This window comes from Salmo trutta, chromosome 30, assembly GCF_901001165.1.
Source record: "Salmo trutta chromosome 30, fSalTru1.1, whole genome shotgun sequence".
NCBI lineage: Eukaryota > Metazoa > Chordata > Actinopteri > Salmoniformes > Salmonidae > Salmo > Salmo trutta.
Genome location: NC_042986.1, coordinates 37,871,526 through 37,899,292, shown reverse-complemented (window position 1 = coordinate 37,899,292; position 27,767 = coordinate 37,871,526). Strand labels below are relative to the sequence as shown.

At 45.4% G+C, this 27,767-nt stretch overlaps 1 protein-coding gene and 1 long non-coding RNA gene across 3 annotated transcripts; both read right to left on the bottom strand.

Moving 5' to 3' along the window:
* Window positions 1-173: 173 nt before the first annotated feature.
* Window positions 174-27,481, bottom strand: LOC115168609 (partitioning defective 6 homolog beta). Of its 2 annotated transcripts, XM_029724056.1 has the most exons (4): window positions 27,227-27,481; window positions 26,977-27,111; window positions 21,721-21,943; window positions 174-2,253 (listed from the first exon to the last, which is right to left on the bottom strand). In XM_029724056.1, exons 2-4 carry the CDS (start codon window positions 27,037-27,039, stop codon window positions 1,376-1,378), a joined length of 1,164 nt encoding a protein of 387 aa, XP_029579916.1. In that variant the 5' UTR covers window positions 27,040-27,111; window positions 27,227-27,481; the 3' UTR covers window positions 174-1,375. The 2 variants fall into 2 exon arrangements, with proteins under 2 accessions (XP_029579916.1, XP_029579915.1); XM_029724055.1 differs by having other exon boundaries at window positions 26,977-27,481.
* Window positions 11,655-12,739, bottom strand: LOC115168627 (uncharacterized). The gene is made up of 2 exons (XR_003870712.1): window positions 11,906-12,739; window positions 11,655-11,867 (listed from the first exon to the last, which is right to left on the bottom strand). It is a non-coding gene; the product is annotated as an uncharacterized LOC115168627 (long non-coding RNA).
* Window positions 27,482-27,767: the final 286 nt, after the last annotated feature.

Genomic DNA, 27,767 nt, shown 5'->3' with positions numbered 1-27,767 from the left:
GTGGGGTGAGGAAAGAAGTTTGATGAAAAACAAGATAGATCTTCATCCAGGCAATGACAGCACACCTGTCAGATGAGGTGTTGGTCCGTTCCGGTGAATTGAGATACTTATTTTCAACAAAATAAAAATCATACAGTAAACCATTTTAGATTGAAATAAAACAGTAAAAGAAATAGCATGAAAATATTTAAAGCGGCAATCTGCGGTTCAAACAACAAAACTGACTCCCCGCCACTATTTTGGTAGAAGGCTGAAGGATGGGGTTTAGAGAAATGAAACCACTCTCAAACCCATGGACAGATCTACGGATACAAGGAATGACAAGCCATGACAACAAAATTATAGTTCTAACCATGTTGAGGATATACAGTGTTTGTTTGTATTTACCCAGTCTACAAACAAAAGGGTAAAACAAGCTTATATTTTGGATTCTAATGGGGTTCGACAATAGAACTAAGCTCACAAGGCTTTTATTAGTTATACTCTTCAAGAATCAATGAGTATATATATATATATTATATATATATATATATACTTAAAAGTCTATATAATACATTTAATACATTTAAAAGTCTAAAAGTCTAAAGTCTAAATGGATGTAGCCATTACAGATTGCCCCTTTAAGAGATTTTGTAATTTCAGTTGCTTCGCATAATTGCTTCTAGTGTTTTTCTTGTGATTATCAACATGAAAAGCTTGGAGAGAAAACACAGGAATAGTGGTTAACTTCCGGGTCCATGAAGAGAGACCCATATATATGGTTTCTCCTCAGACTAAAATCAGAGTATTATTCCAGACCTCTACTCTTTGTTAGTTGGTATGGTGACATGTAGGATAGAAGACATTCATTTTGTTCCCAAATCACAAGCTGTAATCGCCTAGGGGAGTGGTTGCTGTCGTTTGCCAAGCGACAAGGCAAAAGCAGATTGTGAAATGTAGTCTCCTCTATCAAACAAACCAGGGTAGAATAGCTAGGGAAAGGTCAGAGCCTAAAGATATCATTCATTCATTCATTCATTTGTTCGTTCATTAAAAATCAGTCCTTTCCTATGGTTCACAAAATTGAAAAAACAACAGTGTAGCATCTCATTGCTGCCCTCAAGTGGAAGACCATAGAAACACAGTCTCCCCCTACAGAAATAGAAAATGAGAAGTTGGAGGCCTTTCTCCAAGGCAGAGTCACTTTCCTCCTCCACACAAAACACCACGGGTAATCACTGTGTCTGTCAGACAGCATAGGGAGGGCGATGTCGACACTATGGCACGCATCTGTGGATGTTGTCGTTCTTTGTGCATGCATGAGGGTGCGCTTCAGTGTATATAAGACTATGTGTTTGCGTTCCCATAAATACTGTGCAACTACGACAGTATGTGTTTACAGTGTAATGACGGTGCCTTCCTCCTCTAAGCTCCTTCCCTCCAGGCCCCTGTCGGCAGTGCTGAGCGTGCCCAGCGAGCCGGAGCGGTTGTGGGAGGCCAGGGCTCCGTTGGTGGTGCGGAGGTCCAGGTGGGGCACATAGCGGGGAATGAAGGGTATGGTACAGCTGGCCGAGGAGGTCCGTGGGATGGGCACGGCCTCTCCATCCACCTCTATCACCAGGTCCTCATCATCCTCATCACTCTCCAGCTCCTCTGGGTGAAGGTTCTGGATGATGTGTGCCGGAGTCGTCGCCACGGCAGTGCCCGGGGAGGAGTAGCCGTAGAAACTGGTGCCGCTGTCGGATGAGTGTCCTGAGCTCCCGGATGCTGCCCCGCCCCCGCCACTCCGTACGATGTTGTTGCGCTGGTTGGCCGGCTTCACCGTCACGATGAGATTGTGGCTGTTGGCGATCATCATGTCTGTCACCTGGTCCAGAGACTTGCCTTGCACCTCGATGCCGTTGACCTCCAGAACCTCGTCGTTGACAGCCAGCAGGCCAGTGCTCTCAGCCAGGCCCCCAGGCACCATGCGGGAGATGAAGATCCCAGGAACCTTCTCCAGGCCCTGGGGCGTGACTCGGACGCTCGAGCCGTCTCGGATGTAGAAGCCCAGCGGTTTCTCCTGGCCATGCTTGTAGAGGCGAACCCGGCGGTGTGTCTCAGGGAGGATATCCACATCGATGATGGACGAGACGGGCCTAAAGTCCCTGGGCAGGCTGATGATCACAAGGGGCTTCTTCCGGTTGGCATCAGGCCGTAGCAACATGGCCGCTAGGACCGTCTTCTTGGGACGGGTCAGAGAGTCCAGACCAAACGCAGAGTAGTCGGCTTCCTCTGGGGGAGGGAAGAGAACAATGCATCAGAACGATATCAATATCACATGATACAGGATCTAATCTCATACCGTAAATGCTTACTGATCATTATGGTGGAACTATAAATCATTACTGACATTCTACCTCAGACTATACTGTAGTTATGCAAAAGCGATGGTGTTGCTCTAAGCCTGAGGGTTCCTTTATCTTAGAGCCCCTCCCTCGCCTTGTTACAGGGCTTTCCCCTCTCTTCCCTGGGCTTATTCTTCATGTGTAGTAAATGTTAGCGTCGACTCCGGTCTCTCATGGTAGGGCTTTCGGAATTCTTCAGAGGCTTACTCACGGCAACTGTGCTGCTCTGAGACATACCTGGACTTTCACCTGAGCATGGCTTAGAGCAGGGACAGGGTTCTAGACTCGATCAAAGGTCTAAGAAGAGTGAGAACCAGGGCCATGGCTCTCTAATGGTTAACCACCAGCATACGGATGCCAAACAATATGATAACGTTCATTCCCTCCTGGGTTGTGCCCCAGTCCCCCCCTTTATCGCTCTCTCTCGGTCTCTTCTTCCTCCCACTGGCTCTGTATGTTCTAGAATGAATGACATGTTCTCATATCCCATGGTGTGTTGTAGTGATGTATGTTCTAGAATGAATGACATGTTCTCATATCCCATGGTGTGTTGTAGTGATGCATGTTCTAGAATGAATGACATGTTCTCATATCCCATGGTGTGTTGTAATGTATGTTCTAGAATGAATGACATGTTCTCGTATCCCATGGTGTGTTGTAATGTATGTTCTAGAATGAATGACATGTTCTCATATCCCATGGTGTGTTGTAGTGTATGTATGTTCTAGAATGAATTACATTTTTATTTCACCTTTATTTAACCAGGTAGGACAGTTGAGAACAAGTTCTCATTTACAACTGCGACCTGGCCAAGATAAAGCAAAGCAGTGTGACACAGAGTTACACATGGGATAAACAAACGTATAGTCAATAACACAATAGAAAAATCTATGTACAGTGTGTGCAAATGTAGTAAGATTAGGGAGGTAAGGCAATAAATAGGCCATAGTGACAAAATAATTACAATTTAGCAATTGACACTGGAGTGATAGATGTGCAGAAGATGAATGTGCAAGTAGCGATACTAGGGTGCAAAGGAGCAAAAAAAGAAATAATACGGGGATGAGATAGTTGGGTGGGCTGTTTACAGGTGCAGTGATGGTTAAGCTGCTCTGACAGCTGATACTTATACTTAGTGAGGGAGATAAGACTTCAGCTTCAGCGATTTTTACAATTCGTTCCAGTCAATGGCAGCAGAGAACTGGAAGGAAAGGCGGCCAAAGGAGGAGTTGGCTTTGGGGATGACCAGTGAAATATACCTGCTGGAGCGCATGCCAAGGGTGGGTGTTGCTATGGTGACCAGTGAGCTGAGATAAGGCAGGGCTTTACCTAGCAAAGACTTATAGATGAACTGGAGCCAGTGGGTTTGGTGACGAATATGAAGCGAGGGCCATCCAACAAGAGCATACAAATCGCAGTGGTAGGTAGTATATGGGGCTTTGGTGACAAAATGGATGGCACTGTGAAAGACTGAATCCAATTTGCTGAGTAGAGTGTTGGAGGCTATTTTGTAAATGACACCGCCGAAGTCAAGGATCGGTGGGATAGTCAGCTTTACGAGGGTATGTTTGGCAGCATGAGTGAAGGATGCTTTGTTGCAAAATAGGAAGTCGAATATAGATTTAATTTTGGATTGGAGATACTCCGATTTGACACACTGAACTCTATCAGAGAAGTAGTTGGTGAACCAGGCTAGGCAATCATTTGATAAACCAAGGCTATTGAGTCTGCCCGATGAGAATGCGGTGATTGACACAGTCGAAAGCCCTGGTCAGGTCGATGAAGACGGCTGCACAGTATTGTCTTTTATCAATGGCGGTTATTATATGGTTTAGGACCTTGAGCGTGGCTGAGGTGCACCCATGACCAGCTTGGAAACCAGATTGCATAGCGGAGTAGGTACGGTGGGATTCGAAATGGTCGGTGATCTGTTTGTTTTCTTGGCTTTCGAAGACTTTAGAAAGGCAGGGTATGATAGATATAGGTCTGTAACAGTTTTGGTCAAGAGTGTCTCCCCCTTTGAAGAGGGGGATGATCGTGGCAGCTTTCCAATCTTTAGGGATCTCAGACGATACGAAAAAGAGGTTGAACAGGCTGGTAATAGGGGTTGCAACAATTGCGGCGGATAATTTTAGAAAGAGAGGATCCAGATTGTCTAGCCCATCTGATTTGTAGGGGTCCAGATTTTGCAGCTCTTTCAGAACATCAGCTATCTGGATTTGGGTGAAGGAGAAATGGGGGAGGCTTGGGCAAGTTGCTGTGGAGCTGTTGACCGGGGTAGGGGTAGCCAGGTGGAAAGCATGGCCAGCCGTAGAAAAATGCCTATTGAAATTCGATTATCATAGATTTATTGGTGGTGACAGTTTCCTAGCCTCAGTGCAGTGGGCAGCTGGGAGGAGGTGCTCTTATTCTCCATGAACTTTAGTGTCCCAGAACTTTGAGTTTATGCTACAAGATGCACATTTCTGTTTGAAAAAGCTAGCCTTTGCTTTCCTAACTGCCTGTGTATATTGGTTCCTAACTTCCCTGAAAAGTTGCATATTGCGGGGGCTATTCGATGCTAATACAGTACGCCACAGTGTTTTTGTGCTGGTCACGGGCAGTTAAGTATTGAGTGAACCAAGGGCTGTATCTGTTCTTAGTTCTATATTTTTGGAATGGGGCATTTAAGATGGTGAGGAAAGCACTTTTAAAGAATAACCAATAACCAAAGAATAACGGAATGAGGTCTAAATCCTTCCAGGATACTCGGGCCAGGTCAATTAGAAAGCCCTTCTCGCTGAAGTGTTTTAGGGAGCGTTTGACAGTGATGAGGGGTGGTCGTTTGACCGCAGACCCATTACGGACGCAGGCAATGATCGCTGAGATCCTGGTTGAAGAAAGCAGAGGTGTATTTAGAGGGCAGGTTGGTTGGTCAGGATGATATCTATGGGGGTGCCTGTGTTTATGGATTTAGGGTTGTACCTGGTATGTTCCATGATAATTTGTGGGAGATTGAGGGTATCAAGTTTAGATTGTAGGACGGCCGTGGTGTTTAGCATATCCCAGTTTAGGTCACCTAACAGTACAAACTCTGAAGATAAATGGGGGGAAATTAATTCACACATGGTGTCCAGGGCACAGCTGAGGGCTGAGGGGGGTCTGTAACAAGCGGCAACAGTGAGACACATTTCTGGAAAGGTGGATTTTTAAAAGTAGAAGCTTGAACTGTTTGGGCAAAGACCTGGCTAGCATGACAGAACTCTGCACGCATTCTCTGCAGTAGATTGGAACTCCACCCCCTTTGGCAGTTCTATCTTGGTGGGAAATGTTGGGGATGGAAATTTCTGAATTTTTGGTGGCCTTCCTAAGCCAGGATTCAGACACAGCTAGGACATCAGGGTTGGCGGAGTGTGCTAAAGCAATGAATAAAACAAACTTAGGGAGGAGGCTTCTGATGTTAACATGTAAGAAACCAAGGCTTTTACGGTTACAGAAGTCAACAAATGATAGCGCCTGGGGAATAGGAGTGGAACTGGGGGCTACAGGGCCTGGGTTAACCTCTATATCACCAGAGGAACAGAGGAGGAGTAGGATAAGGGTACGGCTAAAGGCTATAAGAACTGGTCGACATGTTCTCATATCCCATGGTGTGTTGTAATGTATGTTCTAGAATGAATGACATGTTCTCATAACCCATGGTGTGTTGTAGTGATGTATGTTCTAGAATGAATGACATGTTCTCGTATCCCATGGTGTGTTGTAGTGTATGTTCTAGAATGAATGACATGTTCTCATAACCCATGGTGTGTTGTAGTGATGCATGTTCTAGAATGAATGACATGTTCTCGTATCCCATGGTGTGTTGTAGTGATGTATGTTCTAGAATGAATGACATGTTCTCGTATCCCATGGTGTGTTGTAGTGTATGTTCTAGAATGAATGACATGTTCTCATATCCCATGGTGTGTTGTAGTGTATGTATGTTCTAGAATGAATGACATGTTCTCATAACCCATGGTGTGTTGTAGTGATGTATGTTCTAGAATGAATGACATGTTCTCGTATCCCATGGTGTGTTGTAATGTATGTTCTAGAATGAATGACATGTTCTCATATCCCATGGTGTGTTGTAATGTATGTTCTAGAATGAATGACATGTTCTCGTATCCCATGGTGTGTTGTAGTGTATGTACACACTGTGCAATTTGCTCAGGTGTTGTGGATAAACTCTTTGGACCTAAGCATCATCAGCAATTGTTTGTGTGTGTGTGTGTGTGTGTGTGTGTGTGTGTGTATGTATGTATGTATGTGTTCTGGGATAGGGTGCAGGCAGGCTGTCGATAAGGATTCCAGCCCTGAGGTTGACGGATACCCCTCCCCTCAACCAGAAAAACAAAGGATCAAGTGTAGAGGAGTATCCCATTTCAGTTCTCATGAAACATAAATTCATTGCCTCCTTACTGTCCGGACATTACAACTGTATGCATACAGAATATTAGGTTTACATATTCACAAAAACACACTGATATGTTAATCCAAACTCAGCTAATCTGTATGATGTAAACATAGAAGCCTGCAGGGCCTTCATAAATATTCACACTCTTTTGACTTTTCCCACATTTTGTTGTGTTACGAAGTGGGATTAAAATGGAGTTAATTGTAATTTTTGGGGGTCAAAGATTTACACAAAATACTGTGTCAAAGTGGAAGTAAAATTATAATACACTGCTCAAAAAAATAAAGGGAACACTAAAATAACACATCCTAGATCTGAATGAATGAAATAATCTTATTAAATACTTTTTTCTTTACATAGTTGAATGTGCTGACAACAAAATCACACAAAAATAATCAATGGAAATCCAATTTATCAACCCACGGAGGTCAGGATTTGGAGTCACACTCAAAATTAAAGTGGAAAACCACACTACAGGCTGATCCAACTTTGATGTAATGTCCTTAAAACAAGTCAAAATGAGGCTCAGTAGTGTGTGTGGCCTCCACGTGCCTGTATGACCTCCCTACAACGCCTGGGCATGCTCCTGATGAGGTGGCGGATGGTCTCCTGAAGGATCTCCTGCCAGACCTGGACTAAAGCATCCGCCAACTCCTGGACAGTCTGTGGTGCAACGTGGCGTTGGTGGATGGAGCGAGACATGATGTCCCAGATGTGCTCAATTGGATTCAGGTCTGGGGAACGGGCGGGCCAGTCCATAGCATCAATGCCTTCCTCTGCAGGAACTGCTGACACACTCCAGCCACATGAGGTCTAGCATTGTCTTGCATTAGGAGGAACCCAGGGCCAACCGCACCAGCATATGGTCTCACAAGGGGTCTGAGGATCTCATCTCGGTACCTAATGGCAGTCAGGCTACCTCTGGCGAGCACATGGAGGGCTGTGCGGCCCCCCAAAGAAATGCCACCCCACACCATGACTGATCCACCGCCAAACCGGTCATGCTGGAGGATGTGGCAGGCAGCAGAACGCTCTCCACGGCGTCTTCAGACTCTGTCACGTCTGTCACGTGCTCAGTGTGAACCTGCTTTCATCTGTGAAGAGCACAGGGCGCCAGTGGTGAATTTGCCAATCTTGGTGTTCTCTGGCAAATGCCAAACGTCCTGCACGGTGTTGGGCTGTAAGCAAAACCCCCACCTGTGGACGTCGGGCCCTCATACCACCCTCATGGAGTCTGTTTCTGACCGTTTGAGCAGACACATGCACATTTGTGGCCTGCTGGAGGTCATTTTGCAGGGCTCTGGCAGTGCTTCTCCTGCTCCTCCTTGCACAAAGGCGGAGGTAGCGGTCCTGCTGCTGGGTTGTTGCCCTCCTACGGCCTCCTCCACGTCTCCTGATGTACTGGACACTACGCTGACAGACACAGCAAACCTTCTTGCCACAGCTCGCATTGATGTGCCATCCTGGATGAGCTGCACTACCTGAGCCACTTGTGTGGGTTGTAGACTCCGTCTCATGCTACCACTAGAGTGAAAGCACCGCCAGCATTCAAAAGTGACCAAAACATCAGCCAGGAAGCATAGGAACTGAGAAGTGGTCTGTGGTCACCACCTGCAGAACCACTCCTTTATTGGGGGTGTCTTGCTAATTGCCTATAATTTCCACCTGTTGTCTATTCCATTTGCACAACAGCATGTGAAATTTATTGTCAATCAGTGTTGCTTCCTAAGTGGACAGTTTGATTTCACAGAAGTGTGATTGACTTGAAGTTACATTGTGTTGTTTAAGTGTTCCCTTTATTTTTTTGAGCAGTGTATTTGTAAAAAATGTATGTATGTAAAATAAAAAACACTAACATGTCTTGATGAGAGAAGTATTCACACCCTTGAGTCAATACATGTTAGAATCACCTTTGGCAGTGATTACAGCTCTGAGTCTTTCTGGGTAATTCTCTAAGAGCTTTCCACACCTGGATTGTGCAACATTCTCCCATTATTATTATTTTTTTTTAATTCTTCAAGCTCTGTCAAATTGGTTGTTGATCATTGCTAGACAACCATTTCAGGTTTTGCAATAGTTTCAACTTAAATCTGCTTGAAAATCTAACTCCGCCACTTAGGAACATTCACTGTCTTCTTGGTAAGCAACTCCAGTGTAGATTTGGCTTTGTGTCTGTTGGAAAGCAGACTGAACCAGGTTTTCCACTAGGATTTTGCCTGTGCTTAACTCCATTCCGTTTAATTTTTATCCTGAAAAACTCACCAGTCCTTAACGATGACAAGCATACACATGATGCATCCACCACTATGCTTGAAAATATGTAGTGTGGTACTCAGTGATATGTCATGTTGGATTTGCCCCAAACATAACACTTTGTATTCAGGACAAAAAGTGAATTGCTTTGCCACATTTTTTGCAGTTTTACTTTAGTGCCTTGTTGCAAACAGGATGCATGTTGTTTTGGAATATGTTTTAATATGTACAGGCTCTCTTCTTTTCACTCTGTCGGTATTGTGGAGTAACTACAATGTTGTTGATCCATCCTCAGTTCTCCTATCACAGCCATTAAACTCTGACTGTTTTAAAGTCACCTTTGGCTCAAGGCAAATGAGTCAGGAAGGACGGCTGTATCTTTGTAGTGACTGGGTGTATTGATACACCATCCAAAGTGTAATGAATTAATTCACCATGCTCAAAGGGATATTTGATTTTGACCCATCTACCAAATCGGTGCCCTTCTTTGCGAGGCATTGGAAAACCTTCCTGGTCTTTGTGGTTGAATCTGTTTGAAAATCACTGCTCAACTGAAGGACATTACAGATAATTGTGTGTGTGGGTTATAGAGATGAGGTAGTCATTCAAAAATCATCTTAAACAACATTATTGTAATTTATGTGATTTGTTAAGCGAATGTTTACTCCTGAACTTATTTAGGCTTGCCATAACAAAGGGGTTGAATACTTATTGACTAAAGACATTTCAGCTTTTCATTTTGGGGTATTGTGTGTAGGCCAGTGACAAAACAACATTTAATACATTCAGGCTGTAGCAACAAAATGTGGAAAAAGGGGTGTGAAAACTGGGTGGTAGTCTAGCAGTTAAGAGGTTGGGCCAGTAACCGAAAGGTTGCTAGTTCGAATTCCAGAGCTGACCAGGTGAAATCTGTCCATGTGCCCTTGAGCAAGGCACTTAACCCTAATTGCAGCTAGCAAGGCTTTCAGTCTCAATACAGCAGCTAGCAAGGCTTTCAGTCTCAATACAGCAGCTAGCAAGGCTTTCAGTCTCAATACAGCAGCTAGCAAGGCTTTCAGTCTCAATACAGCAGCTAGGAAGGCTTTCAGTCTCAATACAGCAGCTAGGAAGGCTTTCAGTCTCAATACAGCAGCTAGGAAGGCTTTCAGTCTAAATACAGCAGCTAGCAAGGCTTTCAGTCTGAATACAGCAGCTAGCAAGGCTTTCAGTCTCAATACAGCAGCTAGCAAGCGTAAAGCAGGCGTAAATAGTCAATACTATGGCCCCAGGACCCAGACTTATAATCTGTGACTGTCTTGGTGTGTCCGTTTGGGGGTCAGTGTCATAATATCACAGTTACCTCTGGGCTGGGCCACCGGGGTCACCATCACGCTCACTGTCTTCAGACAGTTGATCAGTCTCTCCTCATTTTGTTCCAACGGTTGGCTGATAAACTACACATCTCACCTGTAGATACGAGTTCACCTTTATGCTCGTTAAGTACATGACTCAAACTTCAGGAATGCAATTGAGTACGTTAGCATATGTGAGTTAATAATTAATCCAAACAATCAGTGTTAACTGTGTTGACAGTAAACACCTGCATAACCCTACAGGGTGAGAGTTGGGGTTGGGTACGAGGCCTACGGGGTGAGAGTTGGGGTTGGGTACGAGGCCTACGGGGTGAGAGTTGGGGTTGGGTACGAGGCCTACAGGGTGAGAGTTGGGGTTGGGTACGAGGCCTACAGGGTGAGAGTTGGGGTTGGGTACGAGGCCTACAGGGTGAGAGTTGGGGTTGGGTACGAGGCCTACAGGGTGAGAGTTGGGGTTGGGATCGAGGCCTACAGGGTGAGAGTTGGGGTTGGGTACGAGGCCTACAGGGTGAGAGTTGGGGTTGGGTACGAGGCCTACAGGGTGAGAGTTGGGGTTGGGATCGAGGCCTACAGGGTGAGAGTTGGGGTTGGGATCGAGGCCTACAGGGTGAGAGTTGGGGTTGGGATCGAGGCCTACAGGGTGAGAGTTGGGGTTGGGATCGAGGCCTACAGGGTGAGAGTTGGGGTTGGGTACGAGGCCTACAGGGTGAGAGTTGGGTACGAGGCCTACAGGGTGAGAGTTGGGTACGAGGCCTACAGGGTGAGAGTTGGGTACGAGGCCTACAGGGTGAGAGTTGGGTACGAGGCCTACAGGGTGAGAGTTGGGTACGAGGCCTACAGGGTGAGAGTTGGGTACGAGGCCTACAGGGTGAGAGTTGGGTACGAGGCCTACAGGGTGAGAGTTGGGTACGAGGCCTACAGGGTGAGAGTTGGGTACGAGGCCTACAGGGTGAGAGTTGGGTACGAGGCCTACAGGGTGAGAGTTGGGTACGAGGCCTACAGGGTGAGAGTTGGGTACGAGGCCTACAGGGTGAGAGTTGGGTACGAGGCCTACAGGGTGAGAGTTGGGGTTGGGTACGAGGCCTACAGGGTGAGAGTTGGGGTTGGGTACAAGGCCTACAGGGTGAGAGTTGGGGTTGGGTACAAGGCCTACGGGGTGAGAGTTAGGGTTGGGTACAAGGCCATTTGGTTGTATTTGTTGGCTTGTAAAGTCTGAATTTGACAGTCATTTAGTTGAAACAGTTGTTTTTTTCAACATCAGACCTGTGTCTATACTGGATCAAATCCAACAGCTTGACATTTTTCATGTGTCTGTAAGGGTAAACTATTCCAAAAAATAATCTGATTTCTACCCAAACACATCACATTAAACCTACTGACCACGTCCTGTTCTACCCAAACACATCACATCAAACCTACTGACCACGTCCTGTTCTACCCAAACACATCACATCAAACCTACTGACCACGTCCTGTTCTACCCAAACACATCACACCTACTGACCACGTCCTGTTCTACCCAAACACATCACATCAAACCTACTGACCACGTCCTGTTCTACCCAAACACATCACATCAAACCTACTGACCACGTCCTGTTCTACCCAAACACATCACATCAAACCTACTGACCACGTCCTGTTCTACCCAAACACATCACATCAAACCTACTGACCACGTCCTGTTCTACCCAAACACATCACATCAAACCTACTGACCACGTCCTGTTCTACCCAAACACATCAAACCTACTGACCACGTCCTGTTCTACCCAAACACATCAAACCTACTGACCACGTCCTGTTCTACCCAAACACATCACATCAAACCTACTGACCACGTCCTGTTCTACCCAAACACATCACATCAAACCTACTGACCACGTCCTGTTCTACCCAAACACATCACATCAAACCTACTGACCACGTCCTGTTCTACCCAAACACATCACATCAAACCTACTGACCACGTCCTGTTCTACCCAAACACATCACGTAAAACCTACTGACCACGTCCTGTTCTACCCAAACACATCACGTAAAACCTACTGACCACGTCCTGTTCTACCCAAACACATCACGTAAAACCTACTGACCACGTCCTGTTCTACCCAAACACATCACGTAAAACCTACTGACCACGTCCTGTTCTACCCAAACACATCACGTAAAACCTACTGACCACGTCCTGTTCTACCCAAACACATCACGTAAAACCTACTGACCACGTCCTGTTCTACCCAAACACATCACGTAAAACCTACTGACCACGTCCTGTTCTACCCAAACACATCACGTAAAACCTACTGACCACGTCCTGTTCTACCCAAACACATCACGTAAACCTACTGACCACGTCCTGTTCTACCCAAACACATCACATCAAACCTACTGACCACGTCCTGTTCTACCCAAACACATCAAATCTACTGACCACGTCCTGTTCTACCCAAACACATCACATAAAACCTACTGACCACGTCCTGTTCTACCCAAACACATCACATAAAACCTACTGACCACGTCCTGTTCTACCCAAACACATCACGTAAAACCTACTGACCACGTCCTGTTCTACCCAAACACATCACGTAAAACCTACTGACCACGTCCTGTTCTACCCAAACACATCACGTAAAACCTACTGACCACGTCCTGTTCTACCCAAACACATCACGTAAAACCTACTGACCACGTCCTGTTCTACCCAAACACATCACGTAAAACCTACTGACCACGTCCTGTTCTACCCAAACACATCACGTAAAACCTACTGACCACGTCCTGTTCTACCCAAACACATCACATCAAACCTACTGACCACGTCCTGTTCTACCCAAACACATCAAATCTACTGACCACGTCCTGTTCTACCCAAACACATCACATAAAACCTCACTATTTAGGTCAAAATCCTCTGAGATAGATCAGCACTCCTGCTGTACTCCGAGGCGCTTGATAAAGACTCCTACTCCGAAGGCGCTTGATAAAGACTCCTACTCCGAAGGCGCTTGATAAACACTCCTACTCCGAAGGCGCTTGATAAACACTCCTACTCCGAAGGCGCTTGATAAACACTCCTACTCCGAAGGCGCTTGATAAACACTCCTACTCCGAGGCGCTTGATAAACACTCCTACTCCGAGGCGCATGATAAACACTCCTACTCCGAGGCGCATGATAAACACTCCTACTCCGAGGCGCATGATAAACACTCCTACTCCGAGGCGCATGATAAACACTCCTACTCCGAGGCGCATGATAAACACTCCTACTCCGAGGCGCATGATAAACACTCCTACTCCGAAGGCGCATGATAAACACTCCTACTCCGAGGCGCATGATAAACACTCCTACTCCGAGGCGCATGATAAACACTCCTACTCCGAAGGCGCTTGATAAATACTCCTACTCCGAGGCGCTTGATAAACACTCCTACTCCGAGGCGCTTGATAAACACTCCTACTCCGAGGCGCTTGATAAACACTCCTACTCCGAGGCGCTTGATAAACACTCCTACTCCGAGGCGCATGATAAACGCTCCTACTCCGAGGCGCATGATAAACACTCCTACTCCAAGGCGCATGATAAACGCTCCTACTCCGAGGCGCATGATAAACGCTCCTACTCCGAGGCGCTTGATAAACACTCCTACTCCAAGGCGCATGATAAACGCTCCTACTCCGAGGCGCTTGATAAACGCTCCTACTCCGAGGCGCATGATAAACGCTCCTACTCCGAGGCGCTTGATAAACACTCCTACTCCGAGGCGCATGATAAACGCTCCTACTCCGAGGCGCTTGATAAACGCTCCTACTCCGAGGCGCTTGATAAATACGGGGCCAGGAGTGTTTATCCTAAATCAGGTCATGTGATCAGCTCCTAGCCCTTAGATAAACAAGTGACATGCCTGGATTTAAACCTGTTATTTAAAAGCTTTTTCATCAAACTGTCCCATTTTCTTTTTATGGCAGATGGTCCAGCACCATCCTTAGACAATTGCTTAAACGTTTTGTGTAATTCAAATTTCTGGATGATGCTTAAAATACAGGATAACATCTTGCTATGTCACATGATTGCGCAAAACACAGGGCCCTATGTCAGTCAGATATTAGGTCTAAATCATATTTCCAAAAAGCGACGGTTAAAATATCTATATCTGAGGAAAAGGAGGGTCCTAGTACTAAACACCGTGCTGCCCGGTGACATCATCCCTGGCGGAGCCACCGGACATCCTGTGTGTTGCTAGGTCACACACAGAGCTGAGGGCCATGTCAGCGTTAATGGGACACCATTATCAGGTGATAATTATTATCTTCACATAGCAACAGGACTGTCAATCACCCATCACCCAGAGCCATACATTCTAAATCTATTGTTCTGTCATGACCATCAGAGCATTGGGAGTTAATGAAGCTAAAACAGTCATCCAAATGTAGTCACAGTACATTTTAATAAGGATGTAGTTACTGTACATTTTAATAAGGATGTAGTTACTGTACATTTTAATATTGTATGACTCGGTTTGTGTTGAACTCTAGGGAATACTGTTCTGCATCTGTTCTGCTCTGGACTGAATGTTGCTCAATAAGAACTGCTCTGGAAACGGTCCCATAAGTTGACGACAGGCCTGGATATCCCACACATGCTGAGTACCATGGTGTACCAGGCACAGAGCGATAAAAACGGGGGAGGGAGTGCGTGGGGATGAGGGAGGGACGGTGCTTATTAAAGAATGAAGATAAGGGGGAGGGGTGAGAAGAAAAAAAAGTGTTTATATTCTGTGAGCAATGAACATACCTCCCTGGTACAGCTGAGATATAATGAGCTGTATGCTGATAAGAGAAAACAGGAGAGAACAGGAGGGGAGAGAGAGAACGGGAGGGGAGAGAGAGAACGGGAGGGGAGAGAGAGAACGGGAGGGGAGAGAGAGAACGGGAGGGGGGAGAGAGAACGGGAGGGGGGAGAGAGAACGGGAGGGGGGAGAGAGAACGGGAGGGGGGAGAGAGAACGGGAGGGGGGAGAGAGAACGGGAGGGGGGAGAGAGAGCGGGAGGGGGGAGAGAGAACGGGAGGGGGGAGAGAGAACGGGAGGGGGGAGAGAGAACGGGAGGGGGGAGAGAGAACGGGAGGGGGGAGAGAGAACGGGAGGGGAGAGAGAACGGGAGGGGAGAGAGAACGGGAGGGGAGAGAGAACGGGAGGGGAGAGAGAACGGGAGGGGAGAGAGAACGGGAGGGGAGAGAGAACGGGAGGGGAGAGAGAACGGGAGGGGAGAGAGAACAGGAGGGGAGAGAGAACGGGAGGGGAGAGAGAACAGAAAACAAGAGAGGAGAGGACAGGAGAGAAGGAAGAGGGAAAGGGGATACCTAGTCAGTTGGACAACTCAAAGCATTCAACTGAAATGTGTCTTCTGCATTTAACCCAACCCCTCTAAATCAGAGAGGTGCGGGGGGGGGGGGGGGGGGTGCTTTAATCAAAGTTCCTGTCATCGGCACCCTGGGAGCAGTCGTTAGGGGTTAACTGCCTTGCTCAAGGGCAGAACGGATGTTACTTCCACCTTGCCGGCTTTCGGTTACTGGCTCAATGCTCTTAACCGCTAGGCTACCTGCCGCCCCTCCAGGGGAGTGTGAGAGAGGGGGGAGGAGGAGAAAAGCAATGGGGAGAATGAGAGGGAGAGAGCAAGAGAGGGGTAAGCCAGGTCTATGGTAAAGGGACGTAGGGACCAGAGACCAGAGGAAGGACAAAATAACACACTGACTAAGCTTAAGCGCCAATGATATAATTCATATGTTGTACAACAACACATTCATGAGCCAAAAGTTGCCCGGTAACATTCACAATCTCCAAATGAATCTTAAATCAATTAGCAGGTCATCACTCTTCAACTGTTTACATCTCCAGCATTATTACAGTAGTGTAGCGTAGTGATCTTTCTGCACTGCTTTGTCTTATAAGAGGTGCACAGGCAATGCTTTTCGTTCTTTAATTAGACTTTATTGTGTAAGACAGACTGACAAAGAACAGACTTTCTCCCCCTGTCCCTTGTCATCATTGTAACATACTGTACTTCATCAATTCCACTTCTGCTGACCAAACTCTCCATCCCTCCCTCCCTACCCCACTGCCCCTTTCCCCCTAGTCCTTCCCTCAGTCTCTCCCTGCCTTTTGCAGTCTCTGCTTCGCCCTCTGTCCCCTTTCATCCAGACTAGCTTGGTTCTCTCTGCCCTGTCTCTCTCCGCTGTCTGATGGGGACTGATGATGGTGCTGCTGCTGGGCCATGCCTGTGCTGAATTCCAGCTTTCTGCTGCGGCCTGTACACGCAGCCTCCAAGGCGAGGCGTGAGGAGGGGGAAGACAGAGGGGAGGAAGGGGGGGAGGAGCAGGCACGTCGGTTAGTGATTCCCTTCCCTATCCGGGCAACCCTGTCGCTCATTCTCCTGAACAAAGACTTTACTGGTGATGCAGCCTGGCTCAGAACACCTCGGTCTCTCTCACGACATCGCTCATCCTCCTGGGGTTCTGCAGAGACAGGGAGCCCAGTTGTCACTTTGATCTGGGCTCTGAGGGACAGGTTAGTGTATAATCACATATACATTTAGAGCTGGATAGCAATATGGATAGCAATATGATGAATGTGACCATGTCAATCAGCATTAATCTATATGAATAAGGTGTATTCCTATGTGACCATGTATCTATATGAATAAGGTGTATTCCTATGTGACCATGTATCTATATGAATAAGGTGTATTTCTATGTGACCATGTATCTATATGAATAAGGTGTATTTCTATGTGACCATGTATCTATATGAATAAGGTGTATTCCTATGTGACCATGTATCTATATGAATAAGGTGTATTTCTATGTGACCATGTGGCACATCAGCCTCCATTTGCTAACATTAGCTCCAAACTGAACTTCACCTTGGTAGTCTGCAGTATGTGGAGAATTAGTGTCAATATCAGGGAATGATGAAATCATATTTCCAACATTCATATCAAGATGAGGATAAGCCCAGCCCTACAGCGAGATAATGTCAGCTAGGAGAAAAAGTCGTCTCGCATCAATAACTTACAGTAGTACAATGCATAAAGGCCTTTGACCAACAAGGTAAACAATAGCACCTGTACTTCCCTTTGGCATTTTGTTTCCCATTCCCTCCCTCCTAATACCTTCCACCTCTCTACTGGCCCTCAGTAGGTCAGCACTAGTTCCCTCACTCGCCCCCTCTCTCTCCCACTCACCCCCTCTCTCTCTCCCACTCGCCCCCTCTCTACTGACCCTCAGTAGGTCAGCACTAGTTCCCTCACTCGCCCCCTCTCTCTCCCACTCACCCCCTCCCTCTCTCCCACTTGCCCCCTCTCTACTGACCCTCAGTAGGACAGCACTAGTTCCCTCACTCGCCCCCTCTCTCTCCCACTCACCCCCTCTCCCCCCCTCTCCACTGGCCCTCAGTAGGTCAGCACCAGTTCCCTCTCTCACTCACTCGCCCCCTCACCCCCTCTCTCTCTCCCCCTCTCCACTGGCCCTCAGTAGGTCAGCACTAGTTCCCCCTCTCCGTCCCTGGCGGGGCAGCCCAGCTAACTTCTGGCCCATGGCTCCAGTGTTGTGTATGGCCTACTGTCCAGTTTAATCTACCCAGCAGCGGTGATCAGAGGCTAGACACATTCCACTCCATGAAGCCCCTCTTCCAGCTTCAGCCCCCCCCCCCCCCCCCCCCATCTAGGGCCTCACTCTGCATTCTTCACTCTCTTCCGTTACGTCTCCCTGCCTCCATATCATGCAGTCTACTCGGTCGCTCTTAAAACCCACAGTTATCATGATTTCTTTACTGTGTGGGTAGAGAGTATCGCTTACTAAAACGCTATGCAGTGCTGTTCTCTCTTTATGAGGCATGGTTACTAATTCTAGTCGCCCTCATAAAAACGCTTTTCACAACTGAAACTATGACGGCGATGACATCATTAGTTCAACAAAACACACCCACCCAGAGTCCCTGAATAACGACTGGGTTCAATCAGTATGGGAACCTGGACAGTCTCATGCTGCGAGGACAGGAGGTGAAGGCAGGGAGGAGCGTTCTGCTCTGTATGACAGATACCGATTAAGATGATGTCATACCACAAAGGAATTCTCTTCTGACAAACACCGAGTTCCACTTGTCCAACACACGTCACCTGTACACCACACCATCCACGTGACAACTGATAACAAGCCTTACCCGCTGTATCTGAGAAGAGTATAATGTATGAGAACAGCTCTCATTCTCTGGCTGAACATAATAAACAGCGTGTTACACTGACCTCAGCAGAACCTGTGTGCCTGTGGGGCATGGGGGAGGTATGGGAAAAGACACAGTGCTCTCGTGCTCGTCCCAGTCAGTAAAACTAAACAAAAACAATGTGAATTCAGAGCATACTGCACTGGGACCAGATGCAGCAGATAGACAACTGGACTTTGTGAATAGCAAACAAGTTGTCATGCGAAGGAAAAACAGTGCATCATTCATAACCCTTGAAGTTCACACATTGAGTAAACCTCAAAACACAAAATGATATAACAAAAAAGTTTTTAAACTATTATTGTTTGTTTGTGTGTGTGGGGAGGGGGGGGGGGGTATTTCCCCCAGCAGGCTTTGCAGCTCCCATCAGCCCTAAACAATACCCATTAAACCAATGGGCCTCTTCGGGGCTACCATGGTAACAGGTAAACAGGCGTGGGACTGGTGGCACTGCAGCCGTCCAGACATTGTATAAGAGTGTGTGTTTCCTTCTTTATGTGTTTGTGTGTGTCCAAACGATTTCAGTGTGACAAGCTATTAATAGAGAAATTACCTAGTGATTCTCTCTCTCTCTCACACACACACACACACCAAGAAGACAAGCCAACACTGCCCAAGAATGCTGTCAAACATAGGGCTGGCATAATTACTGTATAATCGTGTAACCGGTAATTATGGCGGAAGACCTTCATGAAAATAAACATACATGTATTTATTTTTTTGGAACGAACAGGTGACTGAAGATGGGCCGGCCGTGCATTTGAGTGCGTTTCAGCGGTAACATGGACTATTTACAACGTGAAACTTGTTGCCCTTTGCTGAAACAAGCAAGGTGTTGTAGCAAATGATGCTTGTTACCTGGGCAACTCCCCCCTTCCTGTAGCAGCAGAACATGCAGTCAGGAGCAGTGGAGAAAATTGTGCCTCTTAAAAATAAACGATAGAAAAAAAATAAACTCTTCAAATGATTATATTGGTGACCAGTCATTTGGCTGACCAATAACTTGCATTCAAAATTCCATGACCGTCACAGCTCTAGTCATACATTACCATCAGCAGTGACAAATATCTTGTCCAAAAACAATCTTTCCCACATCACGAAGCCCACAGAAATGGCACGTGTACACAGAGAACATGTTTCATTCAGATTATGTGAATACCACTGCATGTTTAGCATAAGTGTGTTGCCAACATATTAAGTCCATACACAGTCTACAGAAGATGTACAATATTCCACATCAACAGCTTATCACTAAAGCATTCCACACAGCAATACCATGACAACTGTATTCTTCAAATCTGCCCATAGAGAAAGATCCCTTTAGGCCTACTTCCACAGGGACAAGGTCAGCCATGGCTGGAGGGTAAACATTCCTGCTAAACACATAGTGTTCTTCACCTCTCAAACAAATGTATAAAATCTAGACACAAATCAGCAGAACACAACAGATGGGAGTAAAGACAGGGACAACCTGCTCTTTACATTCTAAAAACAGGCTGAGCCCAGAGGAAGAACCCAGACATCATTTAGCCTAATGATCCAGAACCCATTAGTACAAGGAGACAATATGTGAACCCACATCAAGAAAAGTCCCTATGGCTAGGCAGTTAGAGCTAACGTCTCCCGACACTGTTGGGGAAAGGTAGCGGGTAAAAATGTAAAGCGTGCGTGTGTGTGTGTGGTTGGGGGCTCTGCAGCCACAGAGACCCAGCATGACGTTAGTGTCTAGCGTGTAATTGAAACCCAGGGTGTACACGGTGTTACACAGAGACCACTGTAATCCCCTCCTGACAAAGTGGTTTAGCATCTATAGGTCATACGGCACAGCAAGACAGCAAAGACTCGCAGACAACAGCCCAGTGCCTTTGGATTCAACAGATCGCACTAAATATTTAATAAGGAATGGGGCATTTGAAACTATTTTACTATTCAAATAATTTCATGCCATTTTTTCAGATATTCCAGATACTCTAAAATAAATATTGTTATTGTCTGAATTAGTATTTATATATATATTTTTTAGACTTGGTCAAATAACAAGCATAGATTGGTCACTTCTTTCTAATTTGGCACACAAACTAGAGGCTGTGACGTGAGTAACTTGGTCAAAAATAATGGCAACAATTGGCCTATAGGGGCCACTGTTATAAGCAGTCTCAATTAAACCCTCATATCCATCCGCTTCAAAATAACACCAAATTATAGGCATACAGGCCCATGGAATATATCTTAATTTGAGAAAAGCTAAGGAATTGGTTAAGAGATGGCAGAGTTATTGATAAATCAGGAAATCAGATTGTACGTGTCAAATTAAATCCTTTGTAAATTCTCTCCACAATGGCCTATCAACGTTAAACTGTTTGGGAATAATTTCCTTAGGACCTAATCTATGGATTTCACCTGACTGGGAACGCAGATATGCTTCTGTTGGACACAGATACCTTTAAAAAAAAAGATTGGCTGTGTGAAGTTGCTGGATATTGGCGGGAACTGGAAGGCGCTTTCGTTCACGTCGATCCATCGTGGATGAATGGCACGACAATGGGCCTCAGGATCTCATCACGGTATCTCTGTGCATCCAAATTGCCATCGATTAAAATGCAAATGTATTTGTTGTCCACCCTACCGCCACCATGGGGCATTCTGTTCACAATGTTGACGTCAGCAAACTGCTCACCCACACAACACCATACACGTGGTATACGGTTGGGACCAACACTTTACATGTTGCGTTTATATTTTTGTTCAGTATAGATACGCATGGTTCCTGTATGGTATCAGGGCCCATGTATCTAGATACGCATCCTTCCTTACCTTTCAGTCTGACCACATTATCCATACTGAGGATTACTGCACTGTTGGAGCTAGAAACATAAGCATTTCCCTGCAAAACGTGTACTCAACCAATAAAATGTAAGTTGATCTGTTGTACGACCTCTGTTCCATTCGTAACGTTGAACACATCATACTAAAATGGAGGGATATAAATAAAACAAACTCTACAAAAGTGCCCTGAGGCTAGGTCGTACCTTTCCTCTGCAGGAAGAGGCGTAGCACGGGGTCAGCCACGGAGATGGCTTTGCGGTAGTTGTCATCGTTGTTGATTGGCAGCAGGTCACCGTGGACATCGGCGTAGCCCACCAGCAGGTCCACGTTTGGGATCCGGTGCATGTGCTGTAGGAGCCTATAGAACTCATCAAACCGGCCCGGTTTAGACCGGTCCAGGGAGAACCGGCGGAACTCAGCCCCAAACTGGGACACACAGGAGAACGCACAGACAGACAGAGAGACAGAGAAATGTGACACTCTTTGGATTGGAGGAATGATAATGACCTTGGTGTTTGTAGAAAGAATTTAGCAGCAAACAGTTAACAACAAACCAGAAAGACATTACACAGTGGTTGACATAGGCAAATTGCCTGTTTGTTTAAGCAGTAGGCCTCGTCTTCCAGAGCGCACAGCTCTAAAGAAATTAACTCATGGCTGCTATGTGACAGAGCAGAGTTCACAAACCGGCAGGAGATTTCTCAGCCACAAACATGTTTTTGTTGAAATTTCATTGTCAGACATAAGACTAAAATCACCATGAAATCAGCTCAAAGTGATTTTAATTTAGGAAATCTGTTCCCAAGTATTCTCACGCATAAATAGAGAAACAAACCGTATGTGATCGTATCCCCATGTAACCAAGGTTTGAAATTATTCTGTTTTTGTCAAATACTATCCGTTTGGGCTTCTTGCGGTCAATTAGCAGTGTACAAATTATTTATAATTATGTTACACACTCCTCCTCTCCTCCCCCCCCCAAGAAAGAAAATTGTCCACGGCTGAATGTAGTTGTGGACTAGGGGTGTGCTGGTCAACTGTTTGTTCATCCGCAACCACCCGACTAGACGCGATAAAGTGAAAATCTGAGGCCTGCAACGATTTTTTGACTGTGGGTGCAGGATGTTTTTTGCCTAATTTAGATATGTTTCTGCTTGTAATTTCCAACATTTTGGTAGGCTATTTGTTAGTCAACTTGTCTATAATTAGATCCATGCAGCTTCTCTTCTGTCATTATATGTTGCCCTAGAAAACGAAATAAACCATAGCTCAACAGAGTAATGTAAATTGAAGCATTCTTTCTATCAATCTATCTAGTTGACATAGGTAAAGTTCTCTGTCATCTTCCACAGAGCAAAGAGGTTTAGGGACCGGGGAGAAAATACAATAACACTAAAAAAAGGGGGAAGATTTTATGTACAAAAAAAAAATTCCAAATGACATCAGTTGGTCCGATTGTAAGGAAATAGAAAGCTGTGAAAACTACCCAAGGTGTTTCTGACAAGATTTCAGTTTGGCTTCGATGCATATTTTATGTGGTTGAAATGCTATCAGCTTTTATGATGAAGACAGCACCTCTACAGACGGTATCTAGCTGAGCATTGCGTTCTCTCAAGATGCAGATATAAATCAAATCAGGTTTCTCCATTCCTGTTCCCCAAGTCCAAATTCTGCCTACATTTAGTGTATCAAGAAATGCTTCATTCTGCAGGAGTTAATATTAAGGCTGTGAGAGGTTATAGACCTACAGTCAGTGTCCAGATGTCCAGTTCCATTTAAACAGAAGGCTACAGTTCCCTTGACGTGCAATAGGCCTATTTGAAGTCCCATCTTGTGACTGTCTTATTTGTACAGTGTCTAACATAACAACATACCACTGCTATCATCCTCTTTAACCACTTCAGCTGATCTTTCCCAAACATGACCTTTCTGGCCCTCCATTCTCTTATTTTAAACTCTCCTTCAGCAGCTTTTGTCTTATTGAAGTAAACTTCGACAATGACCTTTCTGCCTTCATGGATTGACGTTAACCTTGCCTGCCCATTCCCAAACTCATTATTTGGCGATTGGCTGTGTACGCTATTTGGCACAGGTACAGTTAAGACTTAAAGCTTAGGCCTATGCACTAATACCAGATAGGCTAAAATAATTTAAGAAAAACCTCAACCTAGCTTATATAAATATAAACGTAGCTTTATATAAATAAAGCTTATATAAATTGCATAAGAAAGATATGGATTTTTAAGGTACCTTTTTTCCTTCAGGGGGCAGATCAGCTTTAATATTGCAGAAAGATTGTGGCTTCCATCAATGTAAATTGTCTGCATCATTAACAATTACAGATATTGCTGTTGTAAATATATCTATTTTTTAATATAATTTTCCCCTAACCCTTTCACCCCTCCCCTAATTGGAGTAAACTAATGGACAACAACACTTAAGCTTCTACATACTATATACATTTTACGGACACAATGTATTTTACAGTAGTTATCTTGTTTGTTTTTAAATCGCATCCTTCAGCTACCCTCAACCCCAACCATCTCTCTCTGAAAACAATCCAGTTTCCTTTCTATTTGCCATATATTTTTAACTGTGCTGTTTCACAAAAGTTCTTAACCTACATACATTTTATGGAGAGAGTCTATTTTACATGAGGTACTGTTTCTCTCTCAACCAGCCCGCCACCCACCTGTCCTTCAGCCACACAATATTGAATAACCCTAAACCCGTTCTGAGTCAACCTGTGCATCACTATCGGGGTGTCTAGAAGCTCAGAGCGTTAATGATGAGTATGTGTCCTTGGCTTGTTAGTGTAAAAGATGAGTACAACCTGTGCATCACTATCGGGGTGTCTAGAAGCACAGAGCGTTAATGATGAGTATGTGTCCTTGGCTTGTTAGTGTAAAAGATGAGTACAATCTGTGCGTCAGCGAGAATGTTTGATATGCATATGTGGGTGTGCCTGTAGTGTGTCACCTATACTAATACAGCAGCAGTGGCCCAGCAGATCCGCGTGTGTGTGTGTGTGTGTGAGAGATATATATATATATATATATAGTCAAAAGTTAGGACAGACCTACTCATACCACAGTTTCTTTATTTTTACTATTTTCAACATTGTGCAATAATAGTGAATAAGATCGCAACTATGAAATAACCCAAGGAATCAGGTAGTACCAAAAAAAAAGTGTTAAACAAAAAAATATATATTTCATATTTGAGATTCTTCAAAGTAGCCTTTGCATTGATGACAGCTTTGCACACTCTTGGCATTCTCTCAACCAGCTTCATGCGGTAGCCAACTGGAATGCATTTCAATTAACAGGTGTGCCTTGTTAAAAGTTAATTTGTGGAATTTCTTTCCTTCTTAATGCGTTTGAGCAAATCAGTTGTGTTGTGACAAGGTAGGGGTGGTATACAGAAGATAGCCCTATTTGGTAAAAGACCAAGTCCATATTATGGCAAGAACAGCTCAAATAAGCAAAGACAGTCCATCATTACTTTAAGACATGAAGGTCAGTCAATCTGGAAAATTTGAAGTGCAGTCGCAAAAACCATCAAGCGCTCTGATGAAACTGGCTCTCATGAAGACCACCACAGGAATGGAAGACCCAGAGTTACCTCTGCTGCAGAGGATAAGTTCATTAGAGTTAACTGCACCTCAGATTGCAGCCCAAATTAATGCTTCACAGAGTTCAAGTAACAGACATCTCAACATCAACTGTTCAGAGGAGACTGGGTGAAATCAGGCGTTCATGGTCGAATTGCTGCAAAGAAACTACTACTAATGGACACCAATAATAATAAGAGAATTGCTTGGTCCAAGAAACATGAGCAATGGACATCAGACCGGTGGAAATCTGTCTTTTGATCGGAGGAGTCCAAAATGTGAGATATTTTGTTCCAACCACCGTGTCTTTGTGAGACAGAGTAGGTGAACGGATGATCTCCGCATGTGTGGTTCCCACGGTGAAGCATGGAGGTGGTGGTGGTGTGATGGTGCTTTGCTGGTGGCACTAAGTGGTTCATATAGAATTCAAGGCACGCTTAACCAGCATGGTGCTGTTGGAAAAGCATTCCAGGTTAAGCTGGTTGAGAGAACGCCAAAAGCTATCATCAAGGCAAAGGAAGAATCTCAAATATAAAATATATTTAGATCTTTTTTTAACACTTTTTTTGGTTACTACTTGATTCAATATCTGTCATTTCATAGTGTTGATGTCGTCACTATTATTCTGCTATGTAAAAAAATAGTTAAAATAAAGAAAAAAAACTCTTGACTGAGTAGGCGTGTCCAAACTCGACTGGAATGTGCATGTTGGCCTAGGCCACTGATAAATCACTGTGCTGTTTATTGTCCCTTGCGCAGGTACAATATATAATCAAACACACATATATAGTTCTGCCAAGGCTCATTTTTAAATGGATATACGTTGGCTAAACGCTGTGGTTACTGCTACACAGTGCGGGGGACTGAGTTTGTACGGTTGATTAGTGACCCCTTGTCTAACCAGGCTGAAGAAAACAAGCAAATTGTATTCTTCTTTATCTGCACTTGGGAAACTAAAGAGTGGTACTATCGTCATCCTTTTCATGTCTAGTCTCATTATTGATGAGTGCTGATTGATAAAGATAAGTTAGTACTTGGAAGTGAACCTGAATTATTATGTGACAGTCCAATAGTGATACTGGCTAGTCATTGAGGATATCGCAATCATGGAAACTGTGGCTAATAAGTATGAAATATGTACGCAAACAGCGCAACTTGTGTTTACTACAAGCGATCCATTGCGGAAGTAACCGAGATGAACTGTGACACCTGGGCAAGGGACAATAAATACCACAGTGATTTTTATCAGCGTCTTAGGCCCACAATCTTCAATACAGATTCATTAACAACCAGTCAGTAGGTCATACAATCTGTGTCTCAGATGCTTTTGAATCTTATGGTTCTAGCATTTCAAACTTAAAATAGTTTGTAATCATAAATATATATAACTAAACACATCCTATGCAATTGTGTAACATACTGTTCAACCACAGTAATGTCTGGTTTGCTGACGAGTATCGGCTGAATATGTGCCTGGCTGGGTAATAACATTCACTAATCCGACCGCAACCTAATATTACAAATAATACAAAGTGGTAAAACATTGATCCCAAGCATTGGCTACCAAACACATGCCTTCCTCACACCAATCCACATGTAACACTTGTTCATTCACTGGCTAGATAACTGGTTGGCCAACTAGTTAGCTTTCTAGATAAGTTTGCAAACTGTCGCAGACGAGATAATAACAACATCATAAACTTGCTGACAAGCGAATAAGCAGGGTACATTTAGCCATGATTTGGAAGTAGGGGTTTGTAAGACTTCGATAACTCATACATACAATAGTTACATAGCTATCTGTTTTATGTTGGCAACTAGCTAGCTCATTTTACAAGCAACGCACCTTGCTCTTCACCTCCACGGCGCACAGACTTCGGTTGCTCGGCACTCGGTGGTTTTTGTTCATCTTTCTCTAGCAGGACCGCCACAGCAGCAAACACTTACCCTCACCGGGCTGCCCTCGTCCGCTCGCACTGCCCTATATCCCAAATTATATCAACACAGGTATTCCAGTTAGCTGTGTGTCTTTATAATATAACTTCAATTCTCTCGTTTGGATTGTCCTCCTCCTCCGACAACGCCCGCCAACCAACCTGCTCTGAACTTATCTTCTCCAACTCGGCGTCACATCGCCAGCTGACCACTTCAACGCTGCGCTGTGTGACGCTTTCACGCATCCAGGAAACGGCCCCTTCCCGGGAGCCTCGTTCCCAACACTCCCGCTGAAACGGCCCCTTCCCGGGAGCCTCGTTCCCAACACTCCCGCTGAAACGGCCCCTGCCCGGGAGCCTCGTTCCCAACACTCCCGCTGAAACGGCCCCTTCCCGGGAGCCTCGTTCCCAACACTCCCGCTGAAATGGCACCTGCCTGGAGCCTCGTTCCCAACACTCCCGCTGAAACGGCCCCTGCCCGGGAGCCTCGTTCCCAACACTCCCGCTGAAACGGCCCCTTCCCGGAGCCTGGTTCCCAACACTCCCGCTGAAACGGCTCCTTCCCGGGAGCCTCGTTCCCAACACTCCCGCTGAAACGGCCCCTTCCCGGAGCCTCGTTCCCAACACTCCCGCTGAAACGGCCCATCCCGGAGCCTCGTTCCCAACACTCCCGCTGAAACGGCCCCTTCCCGGAGCCTCGTTC

Excerpts from the sequence above, each read along its gene's own strand:
- LOC115168609 (XM_029724055.1), bottom strand. The coding sequence starts at position 27,039 with ATGAACAAAAACCACCGAGTGCCGAGCAACCGAAGTCTGTGCGCCGTG. Across the intron at positions 21,944-26,976 it reads CCGTGGAGGTGAAGAGCAAG|TTTGGGGCTGAGTTCCGCCG; the intron begins GTGCGTTGCTTG and ends TGTGTGTCCCAG. Across the intron at positions 2,254-21,720 it reads CCTCTTCCTGCAGAGGAAAG|AGGAAGCCGACTACTCTGCG; the intron begins GTACGACCTAGC and ends TCCCTCCCCCAG.